Source organism: Aquarana catesbeiana, linkage group LG07, assembly GCF_042186555.1.
Source record: "Aquarana catesbeiana isolate 2022-GZ linkage group LG07, ASM4218655v1, whole genome shotgun sequence".
NCBI lineage: Eukaryota > Metazoa > Chordata > Amphibia > Anura > Ranidae > Aquarana > Aquarana catesbeiana.
The window spans coordinates 317,169,100-317,192,423 of NC_133330.1; the positions used below are offsets into that span (position 1 = coordinate 317,169,100).

General features: G+C 43.6%; 1 protein-coding gene across 1 annotated transcript in view; it reads right to left on the reverse strand.

Moving 5' to 3' along the window:
• TNNI3K (TNNI3 interacting kinase) overlaps positions 1-23,324 on the reverse strand; it is a 459,065-nt gene that overhangs the window by 124,334 nt on the left and 311,407 nt on the right. Inside the window, exon 21 of the mRNA XM_073592079.1 lies at positions 12,198-12,307. Coding sequence (XP_073448180.1) covers positions 12,198-12,307 — 110 coding nt within the window. The remainder of the gene's footprint in view (positions 1-12,197; positions 12,308-23,324) is intronic.

Consider the following 23,324-nt stretch of genomic DNA (forward strand, 5'->3'; position numbering starts at 1 on the left):
CATTGATGGGCGCTGGTGAGGCTGCATTGATTGGCAGTGGTAGGCTGCATTGATGGGCACTGGTGAGGCTGCATTGATGGGCAGTGGTAGGCTGTATTGATGGGCGCTGGTGAGGCTGCATTGATGGGCAGTGGTAGGCTGCATTGATGGGCGCTGGTGAGGCTGCATTGATGGGCAGTGGTAGGCTGCATTGATGGGCGCTGTGAGGCTGCATTGATGGGCAGTGGTAGGCTGCATTGATGGGCGCTGGTGAGACTGCATTGATGGGCAGTGGTAGGCTGCATTGATGGGCGCTGGTGAGGCTGCACTGATGGGCAGTGGTAGGCTGCATTGATGGGCGCTGTGAGGCTGCATTGATGGGCAGTGGTAGGCTGCATTGATGGGCGCTGGTGAGGCTGCATTGATGGGCAGTGGTAAGCTGCATTGATGGGCGCTGGTGAGGCTGCATTGGATGGGCGCTGGTGAGGCTGAATTTGATGGGCGCTGGTGAGGCTGCATTTGATGAGTGCTGGTGAGGCTGTATTGATGGGCACTGGTAGGCTGCATTGATGGGCGCTGGTGAGGCTACATTAATGGGCGCTGGTGAGGCTGCATTTGATGGGCGCTGTTGAGGCTGCATTGATGGGCAGTGGTAGGCTGCATTGATGGGCGCTTCATTAAAAAAGGTGGGGTTGACATGGGCAGGGAAAAGGAGGTGGAGTCATGGGTGGAGCCGGGGGGGGCGGCAAAATTAGGTTTTGCCTAGGGTGTCAAAAATCCTTGCACTAGCCCTGCTGGCAAGGCTGTGTAAATCTCAAGACTGGACAGACAAGTTCTAATCCTTTGGCAGTATTTCAACTCTGTAATAAGCCACTTGCTTTGGGTTAAGCATTAGGTAATCTTGCATTAAGGAAAACTCTACATGGACAAATTTCTGAGCATTTCAGCCCAAAATGTATTTGTCAATAACATAAATAAATTCAGTTACAATGAAGACCTCTATTGAGTGGTATCACAAAGCTTCAGTGCTAACAAGAAAATATTTAGCTACCCGTTTAAACTGTACACTGATACCTGACTTAGATGGATTTATGTACATATAAATGCTGTTCGGATGACGCAAGTATAATCCCCAAATGAACTTACATGAATGAATAAATACAACTTATGGCCACCGGGTGGCAACATTTGACTTCTTATAATGGAAGATGTTTCCAATGACTCTTTTTAATCAATCTCTTGCATGCGAATACACCAATTTATATCTTCATTGTAAATATGAGATTATTTGTCTGGATGTGGCTTGTTATCAAGCGATGCAAATAAGCTAATTGCAGCGCATAAATCACAGTGTGCAACCAGTCATATTTTGTTGCCTGTTCTTATCAATGTCAGTCTAAATGAGACGACCAAAGCAACCAACAATTGCAGCGCAGTACAACCTGGGCAAGGTAAAGCCCCACGGAAATCTGTGCTTTTACAGCTTAGAAAATGTCAGCAGGCATAAACCATTAACTATTTATTTTGGTTTGCTTTTAGGGTTGCCACCTGTCCGGGATTCACCCTGACAGTTCGGGTTTGGAATCATGCATTCGGAGTTTCAGACTGCCTGAAACCCAGACACATTATTCAGACCAGACTATGGCTTCCCAGCAGGGTTGGTGGCTGCAGTTGTGTAAACCGAGAGTGTCTGTTACACTCTCTTTCACACTGCCCGAAGCCACCACTAACAATTACTCCTCCCCCCACCCACACAGGAGAGGAGAAAGGGCTTGATCTGCTGCTCTTCCTCCCACCCTTACAACTCTGTGTCTGCCCACAGTCCAGCAGCCTCAGCTACATCTGGATAAGAGGTGCTGACTTCCAAGGGGTGAGTGAGCTCACCATCCATTGCTGTCTGTGACTGAAGTCTCCCCCCTTCTCTCTCCTGCCTCTGAGTGAGTACACTAAGGTAAATCTGGGTTCTCAGAGCACCCCTTACATCAGAGTTCCCCTTTACACCAGAGGCCACAGTGTACCCCCTTACATCAGAGTCCGCTCCGTACATCAGAGTTCTCAGTGTTTCCCCTTAGATCAGGGTTCCCAGAGCATCCCTTATGTTAGAGTCCCCAGAGTTCTTCCTTACATCAGAGTCTGCAGAGTCCCCCCCCCCCCCTTACAGTGTAAGGGAACTCTGCGAGTTCAGAAGTAAAAGAGGAACTCTGTGGACTCTAATGTAAAGGGGGACTCTTGTGATTAACTTAATTTGATTAGAAATGTTATTTAATTGCAAAATATATGTGTAGCGCCCCCCTGGGTCTACTGGGAGCAAAGAAGTACCTCCAGATACAGGAAGCGAGCTTACATTCACCCCAAGGCTGAGTCCATGGCTATAGTGGGAAGTTGAACAGAATTTAAGCGCCAATCACTTTAGGTATTTTTCAATGCTTTAATGAGAACTTGAGAAAAGTTGTAGGAGAGAGGTTGAGGGGAGGTTTCAGATACACTTTTTAGCAGATCACTTATAGACTCCTTGATTCCAAAGGACAAACAGCTTTCTTTTTAGACCTTGAATACCTGGATAAGTCCCTCTCACAGACTTAGCAGCCAGGAGCTAGTTAGCTTATTTAGATTGTAGAACCGCTTAACAGTACCAGAACCTTTAAGCCGACCGGCGGTACTGTAAGGGTAGTTTAGATATAGGTGCATCCTCCAAACGAGTCACCAGGCCCTTCTGAAAGACCAGCCTTCATCCTGGCTCTCTCCAGCAAGGGTCCTCCCCTGGATCTCCTCAGCTTGGCTTGGCTTCCTGTACATAGGCAAGACAGCCTAAAGGACCACCTCAGGGTTAGTAGGCCCCAGACAGGCTTCTGGGCCTACTGCAGAATAGGCAGCAGCACATCCTCAGGCCAGAAGGGCCCCGAGGTAACAACTGACTAGAGCACATGGCATCTGTCCAATAAATACCCCTTCCCAGAATGCACAGCAGCCAGGAACCTCCTACTGGGCTGTTTCTGGAAAAAAGAATATTCATTACAGCTCAGCCTAGTTGTAATTCTCACACTGTCCTTTGGTACCAGTGACACCTACTGGCAACAGTGGGAAATGCACAACTCAGCCAAGTTTAGAACAGAACCAAATATATAATAAAATCTGAGCTGGTTACAGCTCAGCCAAAAACTAAATTTACACTATAGCCCCAATTTTAGGAACAGGGGGCTACACACTCCCCCCACTAAAGGAGACAATGTCCTCAGCGTCTGTAAGGGAAAAAAAAAACCTCTCAAGCCTGAGAGTAGGTATCTGAACCAAAAAAAAACTTGGATGGGAGAAGGGAAGGATAAAGCAGTAAAAGAAGAATGTTACAGTTTCAAACATTAATCGACAGTATATTCACAGATTGCTTTGCAGCACTAAAGTGTTCGGGTTTGACTTGAAGAAAAGGTGGTAACCCTATTTGCTTTTATTCTTCGTTAATAGTGCACCTCCCTTTCACCAGCTGAATCATGAAGATGAGGACCATTGCACTCTGTGTGAGAGCAGCAGTCCATCTCCAGCGGTCTGCCACACCCCCTGCACAGTCAGAAGTTCTGTGCTCCAATCAGCAATGTCCATGCTCCCTGCTGATTGGAGCACAGTGGTTGTAGGGGGGCGTGGTGGACCATGGGTAAAAGACTGCTGCTCTCACACAGAGTACAGTGGTCCTTATTCTCAGGGGGCTGCTGGGAAAGGGGAGTTGTGGGTAGTGCAGGGGCACTAGTTAATAGTTTTGCTTTTTTTTTATTGATTTTTTATTAATGTAACCTGACTTTGCATAAGCTGTAAAAACGTTTGCTACACTTTGACAAATTTTGGGTATTCCTATCAAAACTTCTGTAATTAAATGTTGATCAACGTAATATGTAATTATAGAGAGGCTGTCAGCTGTAAACTTCATTCCAAAAATGCTGGTTTCCTGGCTGCCTCTGAGTTGAACACTTTCTGATCCAGACCTGGAACAAGGATGCAGAAAGGGAAGTCTGAAATCCTGATCTGTATACTTGTCCTGGGTCACTGACTTAGAGGGGTTGATTTACTAAAGGCAAACAGGCTGTTTACTCTGCAAGTGCAGTTGCTCCAGAGCTTAGTAAATTAGCAGAAGCTCTGTTGACTCCCATCATCCAATCATGTGCAAGCAAAAATGCTGTTTTTTTTACAGGATATCTAAAGGTTCGGTTTAAAAAAAAACAAAAAAAACCCCAAACCTGTCATACTTACCTCCTCTGTGCAGTTGGTTTTGTGAGTGGCCTTATCTGGGGTCCCTCAGTGGCGCTCCTGGCTCCTCCAAAGAGTGCCCCATTGGAGAACCGCTCTTCCTCGGGACACCTGTGCGGGCGCACTCCCATGTCCTGCTGCTGAGTCTATTGACACAGACAGCAGGACTTGGCCCCGCCCCCAGCCATGCCGTTTTTTTAATTTGGCGTGCAGTTCCCCTTTAAGATCATCAGACATGAGCTCCCAATGTTGGAGCCTTTTGTCATTCCAGTGTGAACCCGGCCTCGGGCCGGGTTCACACTGGTGCGACACGACAGCCGTCCTACTTTGGATCCCACTTTGCTCTGCGTCTTGAAGCCGACATACGTCTGACTTTCAATGAACAGGGATCCGACTTGGATCCCCGCCACTACCAGGCACTGTGTTTGGTATGAATCTTGAGGGGGAACCCACGTGTTGAGGGCATGCGGCCTGGTACGGTTCAGGGGGGCGCTCGCTCGTCCCCACCCCCTTTCCTGACTGGCAGGGTTGCGTGCTTGGATAAGGGTTTGGTATGGATTTTGGGGGGACCCCCACCCTGTTTTTTCGGTGTAGGGGGTTCCCCTTAAAATCCATACCAGACCGAAGGGCCTGGTATACTCTTGGAGGGGGAACCAATGCTGGTTTTTCATTTAAAATTTGGCCTGGAGTTCCCCCTCAAGATCATCAGAGCACAAGTCGCATGCCAAAGTCGGATCAGGCAAGACGGCGATCCGACTTTGGTCCGACTTCAATGATATTCAATGGGCTGAAGTAGGATCAAAGTCGGACCAAAGTAGTGCAGGGAGCATTTTCAAAGTCGGACCGACTTGTGTCAGACCAGTTAGGACGGCTCCCATAGGGAAACATTGATTTTCACACGTCATGCGGCATGAGCTCCCAATGTCGGAGCGTTTGTCGCACCAGTGTGAACCCGGTCTCAATGTGTTTTTTGAACTCTGGATTCAGGTGCTGTGTATTTAGGAGTTCAGCTTTAAACAATTAAATAGCTTAGTGTAAAATACACCATATTGCCAAAAGTATTGGGACGCCTGCCTTTACACGCATATGAACTTTACTGGCATCCCAGTCTTAATCTATAAGGTTTAATATTGAGTTGGCCCACCCTTTGCAGCTCTAACAGCGTCAACTCTTCTGGGAAGGCTGTCCACAAGGTTTAGGAGTGTGTCTATGGGAATGTTTGAGCATTCTTCCAGAAGTGCATTTGTGAGGTCAGGCACTGATGTTGGATGAGAAGGCCTGGCTCACAGTCTCCTCTCTAATTTATCCCAAAGGTGTTCTATCAGGTTGAGGTCAGGACCCTGTGCAGGCCAGTCAAGTTCCTCCACCCCAAACCCGCTCATCCATGTCTTTATGGACCTTGCTTTGTGCACTGGTCCAAATCATTTGGTGGAGGGGGGATTATGGTATGGGGTTGTTTTTCAGGGGTTTGGCTTGGCCCCTTAGTTCCAGTGAAGGGAACTCTTAAGGCGTCAGCATACCAAGACATTTTGGAAAATTTCATGCTCCCTTGCTGCACAAAGCAAGGTCTATAAAGACATGGATGAGGGAGTGGAGAGCGAGTAAAGGCAGACGTCCCAATACTTTTGGCAGTATAGTGTATATTGAGCAATTACCTTTTTATTCCCTCAATAGACATGGCGGGGTTCATTTACTAAAGGCAAATAGACTGTGCGCTTTGCAAAGTGCAGTTGCACTCTGCAAGGGCAGTTGCTCCAGAGGTGAGTATATAAAATTTCACTTTCCAAAGAATACCCAATCAGGTGCAAAGAAGATAGAAAAAACAGCATTTTTGCACATGATTGGATGACGGAAGTCAGAAGAGCCTTTGCTCATTTGCAAAGTGCACAGGTTATTTGCTTTTAGTAAATCAACCCCGATGTGACAACTATGTCATTCACTCCTTGGGAGAATGCCCTCCAGCTACTGGTCTTGGAGGTCAATGGTTTAGGGGCTGCTTTGACAATGTTGGACATAACCATAAAAAAAGCACAGCAGTCAAATACAAAGATAAAATGCCATTCTCCATAGGAGGCTTGCCCAGGTTCTCTGAGCAGACCCCACTTTAAGGCCAGATGCCCCTTCCGAATCACTTTCTCTGTACCCTATGCAGTGGCTCCAGAAAGATCAGTTAACTTCCTATATCCAAACCTTCCCATCCGTATCAGATATTTTAGCTGAACCGACAGGAATTGAGGATATGCTCCTCCAAGCCGATCCTCCAACGCACGTGGTATCTCAGCTTGATTCCCTCTTGCTGAATGCTTCTTCCCCTGATCTCCCACCCTACACGAGGGCTTGGGAAGAAGAATTACGACACTCCATCTCCCTCACTGACTGGCAAAAATGTTTTATCTTGAAGCACAAACTCTCTCTAGCCACTAAAACTCAAGAAAAAGGGTTCAAACTGGTGACGAGATGGTATAGATGCCCTTCGACTATACATCATTTCAACTCGACAACACCTGATACCTGTTGGCAGTGTCTAAGCTCTAGGGGTACCATGCACCATGTTTGGTGGGAGTGCCCTCCCATACAGAAATTCTGGCAACAGATCTTCCTATTATATACTACAAACTGATGACGACCTCTCTCTCTCCTACACCTGAGATAGCTCTCCTATCCATGCTCCCGGGAACATTTAAGTCCATTAAAAAATATGTATTGTGTCACTTTTTGGCCACGGCCAGAATAGTAATTCCAGGTTTTTGGAGATCGATGAGTGTACCTTCCCTGGGGGAGTGGGCTACTGAAGTAGACCATATTAGGGACCTTGAACGTCTGTTGGCTGAGGAATCTAATATGGACAAACAGTTCTCTCTCACTTGGACTTCATGGTCCGTGTTCCACTACTCATTGGACTTCATCTCCTGGGCAGAGGGCGACCTAAGCAACACCCCCTCATGACCATGTTGGAGCGATTCCTATTCCTAATTTTTCTGCTTCCCCTGCTTTATCTTAACTCCTTCTTCTCTATGTATAAATGTACCCCTCAGAATCCATTAAACACTTACTCCTGATACAAAATATGATTCTCCCAGTTAACTTCTCTACAGCATAACAGTTTTTTAGAATAAGTTTGAATGTAGTAATACATTGAGCTGTAAACCCTTTGTACCACGATCGTATGATTTTTTCATATGTTGTTTTTAACATCTTTAATGTTTATATAATACAATTTTGATAATTTTGATTATGTGTTAAGTAGATTAATTCTTGCACCTCAAAACTCCCATCTCCATACTTCTTTGTACAATGACTTCATAATGGGGAGAGGTGCATTTCAATGAGAGTCCCTATCCTTGGATGAAAATGTATTGTTTCCTAGTTAGGCTTCATGTACACGGGACGTTTCTCAACCTCTCCTGAACGCTGCAACATCACAGCTAGTAATCCACGTTTAAAAACGTGTGTTTAGCAGCGTTTACAAGCCGCGTTTAGCCGCGTTTGTATTCAGGTGCATTTACTAAAAATAACCTCAGGAGACCCTCCCAAATGATTAGAAAGCACTATAAACAAGTACAGTGGAACCTCGGTTTGCGAGTAACGCAGTTAACGAGCATTTCACAAATCGAGCACTGTATGTCTAAAAATCCGAACTAGGATTGCGAGTGTTGTCTCGCGAAACGAGCAGGATTCATGCTAAAAGCGGTGTGCAGTACCGCTTTTGGCCTGAGGTGGGCGGTGCCGGAAGCGAACAGCGACGATCGTCGGCGTTCAGTAATGCACGGAAAGGCCCGAGCGCACTTCAGCTAACCTCGGCAAACCTCGGAAAGGCTCTTGAATGGAGTCTTTCCGAGGTTTGCCGAGGTTAGCCAAAGTGTGCTCGGGCCTTTTCGGACGTTTCCGAGGCTCTCCGGCGCCCCCCCCGCCTCTGGCCGCATGCGGTATTGCATCCCATTGAAGTCAATGCGGAACAAATTATTTTAGTTTCCATTGACTTCAATGGGAAAACTCGCTTTGATATGCGAGTACTTTGAATTACGAGCATAGTCCTGGAACGGATTATGCTCGTAATCCGAGGTCCCACTGTATTTGTTAACTATTTCAGCCATTCTGTGAGAGAACAGTGTGAGCAGCAGCTGAGAAAGCAGTGTGCTTGTAGCTAGCTGTTATTTTTTGGTTGGTTTGTTAATATGGATCCCATGATGAGCGTGTGTGAGGAAATGTGTGAGGAAATGTGTGAGGAAATGTGTGAGGAAATGTGTGAGGAATGCTCCTGATGTTGCTTTTGCTGAGGCTCCAAAGATGTAGAAAATTGCATGAGAGGACCAGAGTTCATCGCTACTGGACACATCCATTGATGGCTCAACGCATGTCACACGCATGTCAATTGCCACCTTTGACGTTCTCTTGGAAAAAGTTAGACCTCGTCTAGTTCGCATGGACACCAAAATGAGGAAAAGCGTGCCACCAGAGGAACGTCTGTTGGTGACTCTCAGGTACAGTGGAACCTTGGTTTTTGAGTAACGTGGTTAACGAGCCTTTTGAAAGACGAGCAACTTTTGTTAAAAAAAAATTCTGACTCGGTTTGCGAGTGTTGTCTCGCAAAACGAGCAAATTTCAAGCTAATGGGGTGTGCAGTACCGCATTTGGCCAGAGGTGCGGGGGCGCCGGGGACGCTCGGAACGGTTCGGAGTCATTCGGGAATAGTCAGATTCACTCGGAAACACTTGGAAACAATCCGTTCCTGAGTGCAGTGTTAATTTTGGCAGCAAATTTCGATTTAGTTTCAGTCTTAGGACTAACATGGCATTTTAGTTTTAGTCCCATTTTAGTCTTCTGCGAGAAGTTTTAGTCATATTTAATCGACTAAATCTCCAGTACATTTTAGTCGAGTAAAATGTCCTACCTTTTAGTTGAATAAAATCTCCAGTACATTTTAGTCGATTAAAACTCATTTTAGCCGTCTGAAATCAAATGGGTGTAATTAAATTGTAATGCATTAGTAAACATTTCTGTACAATTTCCAAACCCATTATATACTGCTGGAGTGAAAAATCTTGTATGTTATTATTTAAGGTATTGAGGTATGAACATGTACTAGACCAGTGTTAATTTTGAAGTCAAATTTCAATTTAGTTTTAGTCTTAGTCTTTTGACTAAAATGCCATTTTAGTTTTAGTCGTATTCTATTCATCTCAATTGTTTTAGTTTTAGTCGTATTTTAGTCAACTAAAATAGTATTCATTTAGTCGACTAAAATGTTTTAGTCATTTTAGTTGACAAAATTAACACTGCCTGAGTGTTTCTGAGCCTTTCCGAGCCTTTCCGAGGGTTTCCAAGTTCAGCCGAGCTGTCCCCGAGTATTTGTGAGGCTCTCCGGCGCCCCCCCCCCACCTCTGTCCATATGCAGTATTGCATGTAATAAAAGTCAATGCGGAACAAATTATCTTCGTTTTCACTGACTTCTATGGGGAAACACGCTTTGATATGCGAGTGCTTTGGATTACAAGCATTCTCCTGGAACAAATTATGTTCGTAATCCAAGGTTCCACTGTACGTGTGTATATATTTATTAATCTCTCTCCCTACCTCTCTCCATATATTTCACTCCTTCCCTCTCTATAATCCTTTTTTCTCTTTCTCTCTCTCATATATAGATCCATCTCTCTATCCATCCATCTCTCTCTCTCTCTCTCTCTCTCTAATGCAAGTTGTGTATTGTACAGCATAATTGGCTGATGAGGGGAATATCACATGGTATATCAAGCTTGCATACAGTGATAATTGAGTTTTTGGTGTGTTTTTAGCATTTTCCAGGCTCAAAAGTACATAAAACGTTTCCCTTTAAAAACGCTACTAGACGAAAATGCGCCTAAACGCGGGTAGCCGCGTTTGGAACGCCTCTAAACACAGCTTCTGAATGCATTTTTTTGGGTTCCAAAAAAGGCCTCTAAACGCAACTGCCTAGAAAGGTCTATAAACGACCCTGTGTACATGTACTGGTAAGATAACATAGAGGAGAGTTCAGGAGCAGTTGAAAAATAATGCCCAACTGCTCATAAGGCTCCATGCACACTGGACTTAAAAAACGTTGATTCTACAGGCGTTTGACATTTTTTTCTCCTGCCTCTAGAAGAACTTCTATTGTATTCTATGTGTCTTTGCTCATTATGACTACTACAGGCGTTTTCTGTCAGGGACGTTCAGAGGCAGGGAAAAAAAACCCTTCTCTATTGCGTTTTCTGGAGAAGTTTAGGAGCTGTAAGAACGTCAGTCTCTCCTACACTCCTCTTATCTCTTCTGACTGTCAAGTTTCAACGTTTTTTTACTAAAAAGAAAAGATGTGTTGTCACCGTACATAATTTCCTGGCTTTTGCAGAGGGGTGTGTAGTGCAAAAAACGCCTATAAACGAAATGCTCTTAAACTCTCATAGACTCGCCTAAACTTTGTACAATATGCTTTCAATTTGCGTCTTTTATGCCACGTTTTTAAAGCTAAAAACGTTGACGTTTTTTCTGCTCCTAATGTGCATGGAGCCTCAACCTCCATTTACCAGCAGCAGTGTACATGAGGCCCAATATTTGATTTTTACATTTAATCTTCTCCTTTGAAATGTGAGGGTCTTATATTTCTCAATGTTATGCCTCAACATGTTGCTCTTATGCCGCGTACACACGAGCGGACTTTTCGACCGGACTAGTCCGAAGGACCGAGTCCGGCGGACAATTCAACCGTGTGTGGGCTTAATCGGACCTGCAGCGGACTTTTTCGATCAAAAATCTGACGGACTTTAGATTTGAAACATGCTTCAAACCTTTACGTCGGAACTCCGCCGGACCCAGTTCCTCTCGAAAATTCCGCTAGTCCGAAGGGACAAAAAACTGACGCTAGGGCAGCTATTGGCTACTGGCTATCAACTTCCTTATTTTAGTCCAGTGTAAGTCATCACGTACGAATCCGTCGGACTTTGGTGTGATTGTGTGTAGGCAAGTCCGTTCATTCAGAAAGACCGTTGGAAGTCCGTCGAAAGACCGTTGGATAGTCCTTCGGACCAGTCCAGTCGAAAAGTCTGCTCGTGTGTACACGGCATAACTGCTGTTTTTTGATACACATAATCAACCAGATACAATAATATATTTTTGTAACCTCCCTATACATATGTTTTAATGTCATTACTTACTACTATTAATGATGTTTATATGTAGACTGCATTTTCCACCTTGTTCTTATCAATAAAATTGAACTAAAATGACATTCTCAGGTATATCCAGGTTACCTTTAACTTAAAGTGGAGTTCCACCCACTTTTACAACTCTTCAGCATCCCTCACTAAACTGTGCACTGTAAACGAATTGGATATTTAAAAAAAAATTTTCTCAGCACTTACTGTATATATGCTGTATTTATTTTTCACTTCCTCCTCCCTGGCCGCGGCCCATCGCATCATTTCCTGTTTGCAATGCCTTCTGGGAAGGGGCCACAACTTCCTCTGACACTTGCGTTGCTATGGAAACTTGACCTGAAACATATTACACTGCTTGTGCTGCACTGAGCATGTGCGAGATCTGCAAGAATGAGTTCCAGGAAGAAATACAGTCTGGCTTCAGATGCCCACACTTAAGATGGCCACGGCCTGCTGTAAGTTTATAAAATAACAAACTACTGCTATAAACTAACAAAACAGACCTTAGTTTACATTCTAACTTTACTAGAATACATTAAGCTTGTGTATTATAGGGGTATTTTTATTTAAAAAGTATAATTTCGGCCGGAACACCACTTTAAATGATTTCACTGAATTTTTTTTTAATTAAGCTAAATAAAAAAAACAGATTGTAACCATTTTGTGAACTACATGCAATGGCAAAAACACAAGTGTATCTTTTCTTATAGTGTGTGTACCCCACTTTACATTGGACATAAAATGCATTATACAAACCCCTCTGGGGCCAAATCCTTGACAGGTCTGTGAAATGCTAAAGAGAAAATAGACACTTACCTCTGGGCAGACATTCCAGCCCCTCATTAACAAGGAGGAAATTGGCTTTGGGATGGAATATCCTATCGGCGGTCTAATGTGATGGTATGCCATGTCAGCAGCGGCTGCAGCTAAAGGGATGGTAGAGGTAATTAGTCCTCAGCACTGAAGAGACACAGTGGAAGGCAAATACACCAATACATAAAGCAGTGGTTGTTGTGATCTATTGGCATAAAGAGATCCAGTTGACAGACCATTCAATTTAACAAGAATCTTCCCATAAGAGTATATTTGCATTCAAAAGGGTTCATTTACTAAAACCGGAGAGTACAAAATCCGGGGCAGCTGTGCACAGAAGCCAATCGGCTTCCAGTTTTTGTTTCTTTTTTAGTCAAAGCTTAAAGCGGTAGTAAACCCACTGACTTTTTTTTTTCTACACCTGTAAGGGAAAAGGCATAATGAGCTAGTATGCACCGCATAGCAACCCATTATGAAATACTTACCTTAGAACGAGGCGCCGGTATCTCACCCGATCCACGCAGAGGGAGCTGACATTTTTCCTCGGCGTGTCTGCTGAGTGCTGAGTGAGTACTGAGGGAGCCGCGATGTTGTCACTCCCGCGCAGAGACTTCTTTCTGGCAAGGTCCTTCAACCGAGAATCCCCGGAGCACATGCGCCGCTGAAGACTGCGGCTCATTGCGGGGGAATATCTCCTAAACCGTACAGGTTTAGGAGATATTCTTTTTACCTACAGGTAAGCCTTATTAAAAATTTGGCGGAGGCTCTATCCTTTCTACTTTATGCAAACAGAAAAAAAAAAAAAAACCTGGAAATTAGTTTTGAAGGTGCAGGCTGTCAATATGATTCAGACTCCCCTATTAAGTCTCAGCCCCGAAAGTAGGCAGGAAAGGAGTTGAAGTTTTTCAGGCTGGTTATATGGTTGTTCCAGGTCACACACTTTTTTTTTGATCAAAAGTTTTTTGAGTATGTTAAAAAAAAAGTATACAAACAAGTACAAAGTGCAAACATGCACAATACATAAGGATAAAGCATTGACATAACCGTATTGAGTATAAAGAATAACAGGTCAAGTTATCGAGGATAGTCATGACTGCTGAGGCGCAATGGGCCTAGATCCCAATTAACGTAACACAATGGGATCAAATCCCCCACCACCCTTGCCCTTTAACCCATTAAATAAGACACTTACAACCATTGGGTTGGAAAAGGGCAAGGCCACAGCTTTATTAAATTCCAACATATAACATGTAAACATATTTAACCAGTGCCAGTCACAGTCGTACTGTGAGCACTCAACCAAAAGAGGGAAGTAGGGGCCTGTCCTTACCATAAGTGCTGGACAGACAGCCTACTTCCAATTTTCCATCAAGGGCATAGCCCATTACAGCAACATTAACTGCTGGCAAGGTCAAGAAAACCGCAGCAAGTTGTGACATACCATAACAAAGGAGAAGAGGGGCGGGAGGGTGGTCAGCTCTTCCAACCGACTCCTCTGAAAGACCCGGAATTTCCTGGGGCACACGTTCCCTTAGCTCAGGCCCATCCCCCATATTTCAACCAATCGTTCCCATTGTCCCGGCACCTAGCCATGCCCCCATCAGTCAAGGCTCTCTTTGCCTAGGGAGGTGGCTCAAGAGGCCTTCAAGATCCTTTCCCTACATAACTGTAGTGTACCTGAATAGGGGGTCAACATACAACCCCACGAAGTGCAGCAGGAGTTATGAGAAACCTCATCATGGAGAAGCATGCAAGCCTGCAAGCCTTCGAAGTAAGAATCTAACTCTATAGCGTGGGAATCATGGAGTGCCGTACAATATGTAAAGGTTACTCCTCGTCTGTGCAGGTAGAGGACTCCTCCAGCCACCTGTCCCAGATTTTGTTAAATTTAGCCGGGCAGCCCCTGTGCGAGTACAGTACTTTTTGTATAGGGAAGAGTTGCATTAACAGTCCTAATCCATTGCTGAACAGAAGGGGGGCGACTCTTTGATCCAAGACCGGGCTATTTGCATTCTGGCCGGGAACAGGGACTGCAAAAATATGTTTAGGTATTTGGCTTCTTCTGAGATAGATAGGAGAGCTAACAGACAATGGCGAGGGCACATAGTCAAAGGGAAACCTATGCGATCGTGGAGAAATTTAACCACCTATGACCAGTAGGCCTGAAGGGAGGGGCAGGACCATATTAGATGATAGAATGTTCGCCTGAAGTCCCAGGTCACACACTTAACAAGTAGTGAAGTGAGGATCCTCCTTCTGCAGGGCTATCCCCCCACTCCACAAATCACCCCCCACACATACCATCCTATGGATTATTGCTCCTGGTAAGGGACAGCACATGTTCACGACAGTAGGCAGCATGTAATGTACATCACCATGTTTTCCTGCAGTAGGTTGGGAGCTCCCAGTTCATCCCAAGAATGTCGATAACTACGCATAACTAACACTGTACTGACCCATGTGTCGATTACTAAGTGCACCATTACGGAAGGCTGAAGCCAGTTCCCTTTTCAAATAACCCTGTGTACAAACATGTCAACTTGGCAACTGTAAAAATTCTAACATGGGAAAAATTACATGTCCAGCCCATCAAACAGGCCATCAATCCACAGTGCAAATCCTAAACCCAACAATATACAGTACGTATCCTACATGCTAGATCTCCCTCTGGAAAGAACAGTCTGAACTGAAGCAGTTCTTTAAAGAAATATAGTTTAGGTATAGTGTTTTATACAGTGCCTTGAACGAGTATTCACACCCCTTGAAATTTTCCATATTTTGTTATGTTACAATCAAAAACGTAAATGTGTTTTATTGGGATTTTATGTGATAACGTGTGTGATTGTGACCAACACAAAGTGGCACATAATTGTGAAGTGGAAGGAAAACGATAAATGGTTTTCAAATTTTTTTACAAATAAATATGTGAAAAGTGTGGCATGCATTTGTACTCAGCCCCCTTTATTCTGATACCCCCAACTAGAATCTAGTGGAACCAATTGTCTTCAGAAGTCACCTAATTAGTAAATAGCACCCACCTGTGTGTAATTTAATCTCAGTATAAATGCTGCTGTTCTGTGAAGCCCTCACAGGTTTGTTAGAGAACCTTAGTGAACAAACAGCATCATGAAGGCCAAGGAACACACCAGACAGGTCAGGGATAAAGTTGTAGAGAAGTTAAAAGCAGGGTTATGGTTTAATAAAAATATCCCAAGCTTGTAACATCTCACGGAGCACTGTTCAATCAATCATCTGAAAATGGAAAGAATATGGCACAACTGCAATCCTACTAAGACATGGCCGTCCACCTAAACTGACAGGCCGGGCAAGGAGAGCATTCATCAGAGAAGCAGCCAAGAGGCCCATGTTAACTCTGGAGGAGCTCCAGAGATCCACAGCTCAGGTGGGGGAATCTGTCTACAGGACAACTATTAGTCGTGCACTCCACAAATCTAGTTTTTATGGAAGAGTGGCAAGAAAAAAGCCATTGTTGAAAGAAAGCCATAAGAAGTCCCGTTTGCAGTTTGTGAGAAGTCATGTGGTGGACACAGCAAACATGTGGAAGAAGGTGGTCAGATAAGACCAAAACTTTTTGAACTTTTTGGCCTAAAAGCAAAACGCTATGTGTGGTGGAAAACTAACACTGCACATCACCCTGAACACACCATCCCCACCGTGAAACATGGTGGTGGCGGCATCATGTTGTGGGGATGCTTTCCTTCAGCAGAGACAGGGAAGCTGGTCAGAGTTGATGCAAAGGTGGATGGAGCCAAATACAGGGCAATCTTAGAAGAAAACCTGTTAGAATCTGCAAAAGATTTAAGACTGGGGCGGAGGTTCACCTTCCAGCAGGACAACGACCCTAAACATACAGCCAGAGCCACAATGGAATGGTTTAGATCAGGAGCCTCCAAACTTTTCAAACAAAGGGCCACTTTATTTTCCTTCAGACTTTAGGAGGGCCGGATTGTGGCCAGCAGGGGCAGAAAATGTCAAAGGCCCAGCATCAGTGAGAACAAATATGGCCTCAGGGTTGGTGGTCAATAGGAGGAGGAGTATTCCCCCTATTAGTAGGAGGAATAGTATCCCATCATTGGTATCGGTGGAAGATATAGTGCCCCGTTGTTGGTGTCAGTGGGAGGAATAGTGCCTCATATTAGTGGGAGGAATTGTGCTCCCACAATTCCTCCCTTTATCCGGCTCCCAGGGCCGGATAAAGGTTAGCAAAGGGCCACATCTTGCCCTCGGGCCACAGTTTGGAGACCCCTGGTTTAGATCAAAGGATATTCATGTGTTAGAATGGTCTAGTCAAAGTCCAGACCTAAATCCAATTGAGAATCTGTGGCAAGACTTGAAAATTGCTGTTAACACACGCTCCCCATCCAATCTGACTGAGCTTGAGCCATTTTGCAAAGAAGAATGGGCAAAAATGTCCCTCTCTAGATGTACAAAGCTGGTAGAGACATCCCCAAAAAGACTTGCAGCTGTAATTGCAGAGAAAGGAGGTTCTACAAAGTATTGACTCAGGGGGGCTGAATAAAAATGCACGCCACACTTTTCACATATTTATTTGTAAAAATGTTTGAAAACCATTTATCACTTTCCTTCCACTTCACAATTATGTGCCACTTTGTGCTGACCTATCACATAAAATCCCAATAAAATGCATTTCAACTTTTGGTTGTAACATGACAAAATGTGGAAAATTTCAAGGGGTATAAATACTTTTTCAAGGCACTGTATATAGCTTTAGGCTCTATCTCGCATTGTCTAATTGCTCCTCTGTTGTAGAAAGACTGCTGTTTATGGAGCTCAATAACCAAAGCTAAAATTTAGAAACATACGTGAATAAGTTGGAGCCGCAAACCCTCCCTGAAAGGATGGTTCTGTCCATGATTTAATTGATGAACAGCCTACCTGAAAGCAAACGACTACTGTGCTGTCTATTTAATGCTGAACACCATTTAGCTATAAAAAAAGCATTTCACATTATGAAAGGTTTTTTTTTTTAAATACAAGCTGTGTAAGTATGTGAATTTGACTTATCATCTTCTTAGTAGTGTTCATGTGCAACAAGTCTAATAAAGAGTAGAGTGACAAAGCGACAAGCTTAACCGGTTCCCGACCGGCGCTCGCCGATGTACGTTGGCAGAATGGCACGGCTGGGCAAATGGGCATACCCGTACGTCCCTTTAAATTTGCCGCCGTGCCATTGCGTGTGCGCCGCCGGCCGGGAGCTCCGTGAGTCGGGTCGCGGGTCCCGCGGACCCGATCACCGCGGGGATACCTGCGATCGCCTCATGGAGAGGAAGAACGGGGAGATGCTAATGTAAACAAGCATCTCCCCGTTCTGCCTAGTGACAGTGTCACTGATCTCTGCTCCCTGTGATCGGGAGCAGAGATCAGTGATGTGTCACATGTAGCCACGCCCCCCCCACAGTTATAAACATTGATTAAAAGATTAACAGTGGTTAATCCCTTCACTGCCAGTGTCGTTTACACAGGAATCAGTGCATTTGTATTGCACTGATTGCTGTATAAATGACAATGGTCCCAAAAATGTGTCAAACATGTCCGATGTGTCCACCATAATGTCGCAGTCACGTTAAAAATCGCTGATTGCCGCCATTACTAGTAAAAAAAAAAATTATTAATAAAATGCCATAAAACTATCCCCTATTTTGTAAACGCTATAATTTTTGTGCAAACCAACCAATAGACGCTTATTGCGATTTACCAAAAATATGTAGAAGAATACGTATCGGCCTAAACTGAGGGAAAAATTTTTTTTTTTAAATATTTTTGGGGGATATTTATTATAGCAAAAAGTTAAAAATAATGCATTTTTTTCAAAATTGTCGCTATTTTTTTGTTTATAGCGCAAAAAATAAAAACAGCAGAGGTGATCAAATACCACCAAAAGAAAGCTCTATTTGTGAGAAAAAAAAGGACGTCAATTTTGTTTGGGAGCAACGTCGCACGACCGCGCAATTGTCAGTTAAAGCGTTGCAGTGCCGAATCTCAAAAAGTGCTCTGGTCAAGAAGGAGGTAAATTCTTCCGGGGCTGAAGCGGTTATAAGTCTGCTTGTTCACCTGTCAATGTCCAGTCACATGCTTGGGGAGGAAGAAAACCTGTGAGTGTAAACTAACTTCAGAGAAAAAACACTCTCCTGCCCTGCCAGAAGGGCAGTGCTGTGTGGCAAAGCTTGGTAAATCCCAGGAATGGATGAACAGAAACACAAATCCTGTGGCAGGTAAAACAGCTCCATATACAGGTATGTACTTTATCCATGTGCTCAGCATTTTGCCTTGCATTCAACCTTAACTAACCCATAGTGCTCTGAGATTTCTTTGTCATGTATTACATATTTAAATATATAAAAAAGATGGTATACATATCATAAAAACATCAGTTTAAAAAGGTCAAACTTAAAAGTATAACTAAATAGCAAATAGCATTGTGGTGTAACAGGGGCACATAGAAAAGAATTGTTTTTTATGCATCCTTGTGGTTACTGCTATTGATTAGGTGCAGAAAAACACAAGTCACTACACATAGAAGGGAATTAATACAAAGTATCTAAGACAACTTCTATCTAAATAAACAAAAAAAATAGTGTTGTGCTGTTAAAGTGCTAAAATAAATTCAATAAAATATTCCTTAAACTGCAATTAAGTACCCACAATTCCTAAAAACACCATATGTACCAATGTGCAATCATATAAAATAATGTGCAATCATATATAGATATAAACAAAGTACAAAGATTGATTTTAAATTCATTCATTAAAAAGCGTCCACACTTTTTTTTAACTCTATTATATAAAAAAGTGTGAAAACTTTTTGAAGATCATATCTATCTATCTATCTATCTATCTATCTATCTATCTATCTATCTATCTATCTATCTATCTATCGCTCTCTCTATACATATATATATAGAAAGAGAGAGAGAGAGAGAGAGAGAGAGAGAGAGAGAGATACAGGACGACGCAATCGAGGGAAAGATGAATGCGGCCAAGTACAGGGATATCCTGGACGAAAACCTTCTCCAGAGTGCTCAGGACCTCAGACTGAGCCGAAGGTTTACCTTCCAACAAGACAATGACCCTAAGCACACAGCTAAAATAACGAAGGAGTGGCTTCACAACAACTCCGTGACTGTTCTTGAATGGCCCAGCCAGAACCCTGACTTAAACCCAATTGAGCATCTCTGGAGAGACCTAAAAATGGCTGTCCACCAACATTTACCATCCAACCTGACAGAACTGGAGAGGATCTGCAAGGAGGAATGGCAGAGGATCCCCAAATCCAGGTGTGACAAACTTGTTGCATCTTTCCCAAAAAGACTCATGGCTGTATTAGATCAAAAGGGGCTTCTACTAAATACTGAGCAAAGGGTCTGAATACTTAGGACCATGTGATATTTCAGTTTTTCTTTTTTAATAAATCTGCAAAAATGTCAACAATTCTGTGTTTTTCTGTCAATATGGGGTGCTGTGTGTACATTAATGAGGAAAAAAAATGAACTTAAATGATTTTAGCAAATGGCTGCAATATAACAAAGAGTGAAAAATTTAAGGGGGTCTGAATACTTTCCGTCCCCACTGTATATTGGGCTTTAAATTTTTATAATAATAAAAAAAAAAAATAGTAAAATTAAAATCAACCCAGAATTATTATTGCTTCCCTTTAAAAATCTTGAGTTTCCTAAGTATTACCCCCTTAGAGAGCACTGCTGCTCTATATAATTTTACATTCATTTACCACCCCCTCCAAGGTGCACAAATGTGTATCTATATTTATAGAATCCGATGTATAGAAAATGTTCCCTCGTCTTCCATCCCTCACAGTAGTGTCTGATATGTCACCCCACAGTCCAGTACAACATCCAGCAGATAATAGGAGGCCGCCGTGTGATCAGCGGCTGCATAAGATAGACGGCAGCACTTTACCATATAAATTAGAGGCTTGTACAGCACCAGGCTCTGGAATTGGGGCACCATTCATCAATTCAGCCTGCTTCCCAGTGAAAGGCCTGAGCATGACAATACACTACTTAATCCAGTGTATGCCTGATGTTTCCATAGGCCATCTTTCACTGCTAAATAGCATTGTGTATGTGTTTCTGTGCCCGTCCTGTCCTCAGCTGACACTTTTCTGCGACCCTAGCGAGCATCGCATTCACCGAAAAACATGTAAAGGTTGCCAGGGCAACCGTGACTGCGTCTCCATCTGACATAGAAAATCAGGACTATTTTCTAGGTCATTGTAATGTTTACTCAGTGGCAGATTGTTACCAATTGCTGCAATTGTTTCAACGTCAATAAATTGCCTGCATTTTTTAGTCGCTTCGGAGACGGTGCAAGCAAATCAGTACAGAGATGTCGATAGCGGTCTGATTGGCGGAGTTCGGGTTTATTGTGCGACTGATGGTAATCTAGTTAATGTTTGAGCTTTGACAAGTATTTTCGAAAATCTGAAGTAAGAAATGATACAAAGAGTTCTAGGTCTTGCCGATTTAAAGTTTGTTTAATGGTAAAATGGTTAGCTCCGCCTTTCAGCTCACCGCCTCTTGCCTATTTAAAGTCTATTCTGGGTAAAATTGTCAACCCAGCCTTTTTAACAGACCACCTCTTGCCTATTTAAAGCCAATTTCTGGGTAAAATTGTCAAGCCAGCCTTTTTAACAGACCACCTCTTCCCTATTTAAAGCCCGTTTCTGGGTAAAATTGTCAGCCCCGCCTATTAACCCACCACCGCTTGCCTATTTAAAGCCAATTTCTGGGTAAAATTGTCAGCCCTGCCTTTTAACCCACCACTGAAATAACAGGGAGGGGGAGGCGCAGACCTGAGTGTAGCATTAAAATGACGACTTTAATCGGATAAGATTAAAAACACTTACAAGATGATAGAAGATGCATGCTCGTCAAAGTAAAGTGCAGTCCTGGCATTCCACATGGCTCTGTGGGTCCCACCGCTGTTCCTGATAGCTGGATAAGTATGGGCAGCTGGCTGGAATGGATCACAGGGTTTCTCCAGGAGCAAGGAACCAGGAAGCTCTACACTGACCAGCATGGACCGTGGCACATGAAGTGACGTCGCCGGCATCTGATTGGACCAAGGCAGGGCTGGAATCTTGTCAATCAGGGCCGCAGTGGTGAAGGCTACACGCTCGGATCTGGCTGCTCTTTCTATTGGCCGCAGAGCCATGTGGAATGCCAGGATGGGACTTTACTTGGACGAGCATGCATCTTCTATCATCTTGTAAGTGTTTTTATTCTTATCCTATTAAAGTGATCATTTTAATACTACACTCAGGTTCGTGCCTCCCCCTCCCTGCTTTTTCCTTATATGTCTTCCAGAGTTCTGGACACACTCTGAGGGATGGCTGCCTTCCTTTTTAACTCTTAATACCCCTTTCTTTTTCAACCACCCAATCTATGGATTCATCACCATCCAGCTATTACAGCCACAGACTATACCCTTAAGGATTACTCCATTTTGAGCGCCAGATAAACACTGATAAACACTGACTATACTTTTAACCCACCACGTCTTGCCTATTTAAAGCCCATTTCTGGGTAAAATTGTCAGCCCCGCCTTTTTAACCCACCACTTCTTGCCCATTTAAAGTTTGTTACCAGTCCGTGGCCCAGGGGTTAGGGATCCCTGAATTAGCCAGCTCTTAATAGGTCATGCAGGCCTGGCGGCCCTGGCCTAAGGAGCAAATGCTCAGTGTACCCTATGGCCAGTCCGGTCCTGGTGGGTAGAATGCTCCTCATACAGACAGCTAAGAATAATAAGTGGGTAAAGAAAAGGGGCATTGAGGCCCTGAACAGGCCCCGGGACTTTTAACGGTGCTAGGATAAATGAGTGGAAGAAATAGAGTAAAACGTTCTTTTATTTACAATCTTAAAAAAGGACAGACATAAAGCAAAAACACTAATGTATGTTCACAAAGCAAATAAAGTGACTGATTGATACAGAGGTTGATACCACTTTCTCAACATGTTTCGCTTTCTTAAGCTTCTTCAGGAGATACAGTGTGTCATTTGATCAACTATAAGGTAAAAAAACACAGTAAGGATCTTATGTCTGGTAATATGTTACAATCATAATGTATATCAAGTAAGTCCAAAGGGGAAATTTATACACATAGAATCAAAGAAAACACAATATATGGATGAATATTCAAGCTTAATATATATTAACAAAAAAAAAAAAGTATTTTTTCTTCGACACACACCACATCAAAAGGAATTTTCATATATACCCGTATTGGAAAGGAAGTAGATTGTAAATGTATGTTAAAAATTGAAATTGTGCGTAACAAATGTTGAGCCCTCCAGCCCGCACCTCACTGAGAAAGCATGCAGAGAGGGATAAAAATTCAAAAAGTAGATGAAATTCTCTGAAAAGAGATAAAATCAAATACAAGGATGTCACAAAAGTGAAAGTAAAAAAAACGATGCATACTTAAAGGTATGATTGGTCATGTAAGCTGACAGAATAAAGATATATATATTAAATACCTTGTATGGTGGGTAGAATCAATTCATAAGTGACAAAGATCACATCCGAAGGATGGTAGGGAGCCTAATCGCTGTATAGAAAGGTAGATGGTTCCTTGGATGCAGCAGGATGCAAGCCGAAAAATGGGCAGCGTACAGGATTGGAACACCCACAGACAAGTAGCGGGTAATCAAGCCTGGAGAATCGCTTGCAGCCTACCGCAAAGAGCCTATAGATTTAAAACAAGAACAGGGATGGACAGAGTTTGAATAAGCAATTCTGAACGATTTTAGTAGTAAGGCTTTCATGATTGAGAGAGACAAACAAAGGAGAACTCACTTGTAATGATCAGAGTCATTGATAAGAGCACCAGCATGGGGGAGTCTTTTAGCGTCTACCTGCCCAGCGTGTCGGAGGGGAATGACAGAAGATAGTGGGGATATCCCCACTTTTTAAACCTCTCTAGCGTGACGGCATCTGACTCGCCGTCACGCTGCGGACTGACAGTGACGACCGCGCATGCGCGCGCATCCCAGCCTCAGTGCGGTAGTAACATCAGCGGCGTCAGGTCCGTGTAACTGACCCGCGGCCATCTTTGAAACTCCGATGCCCTAA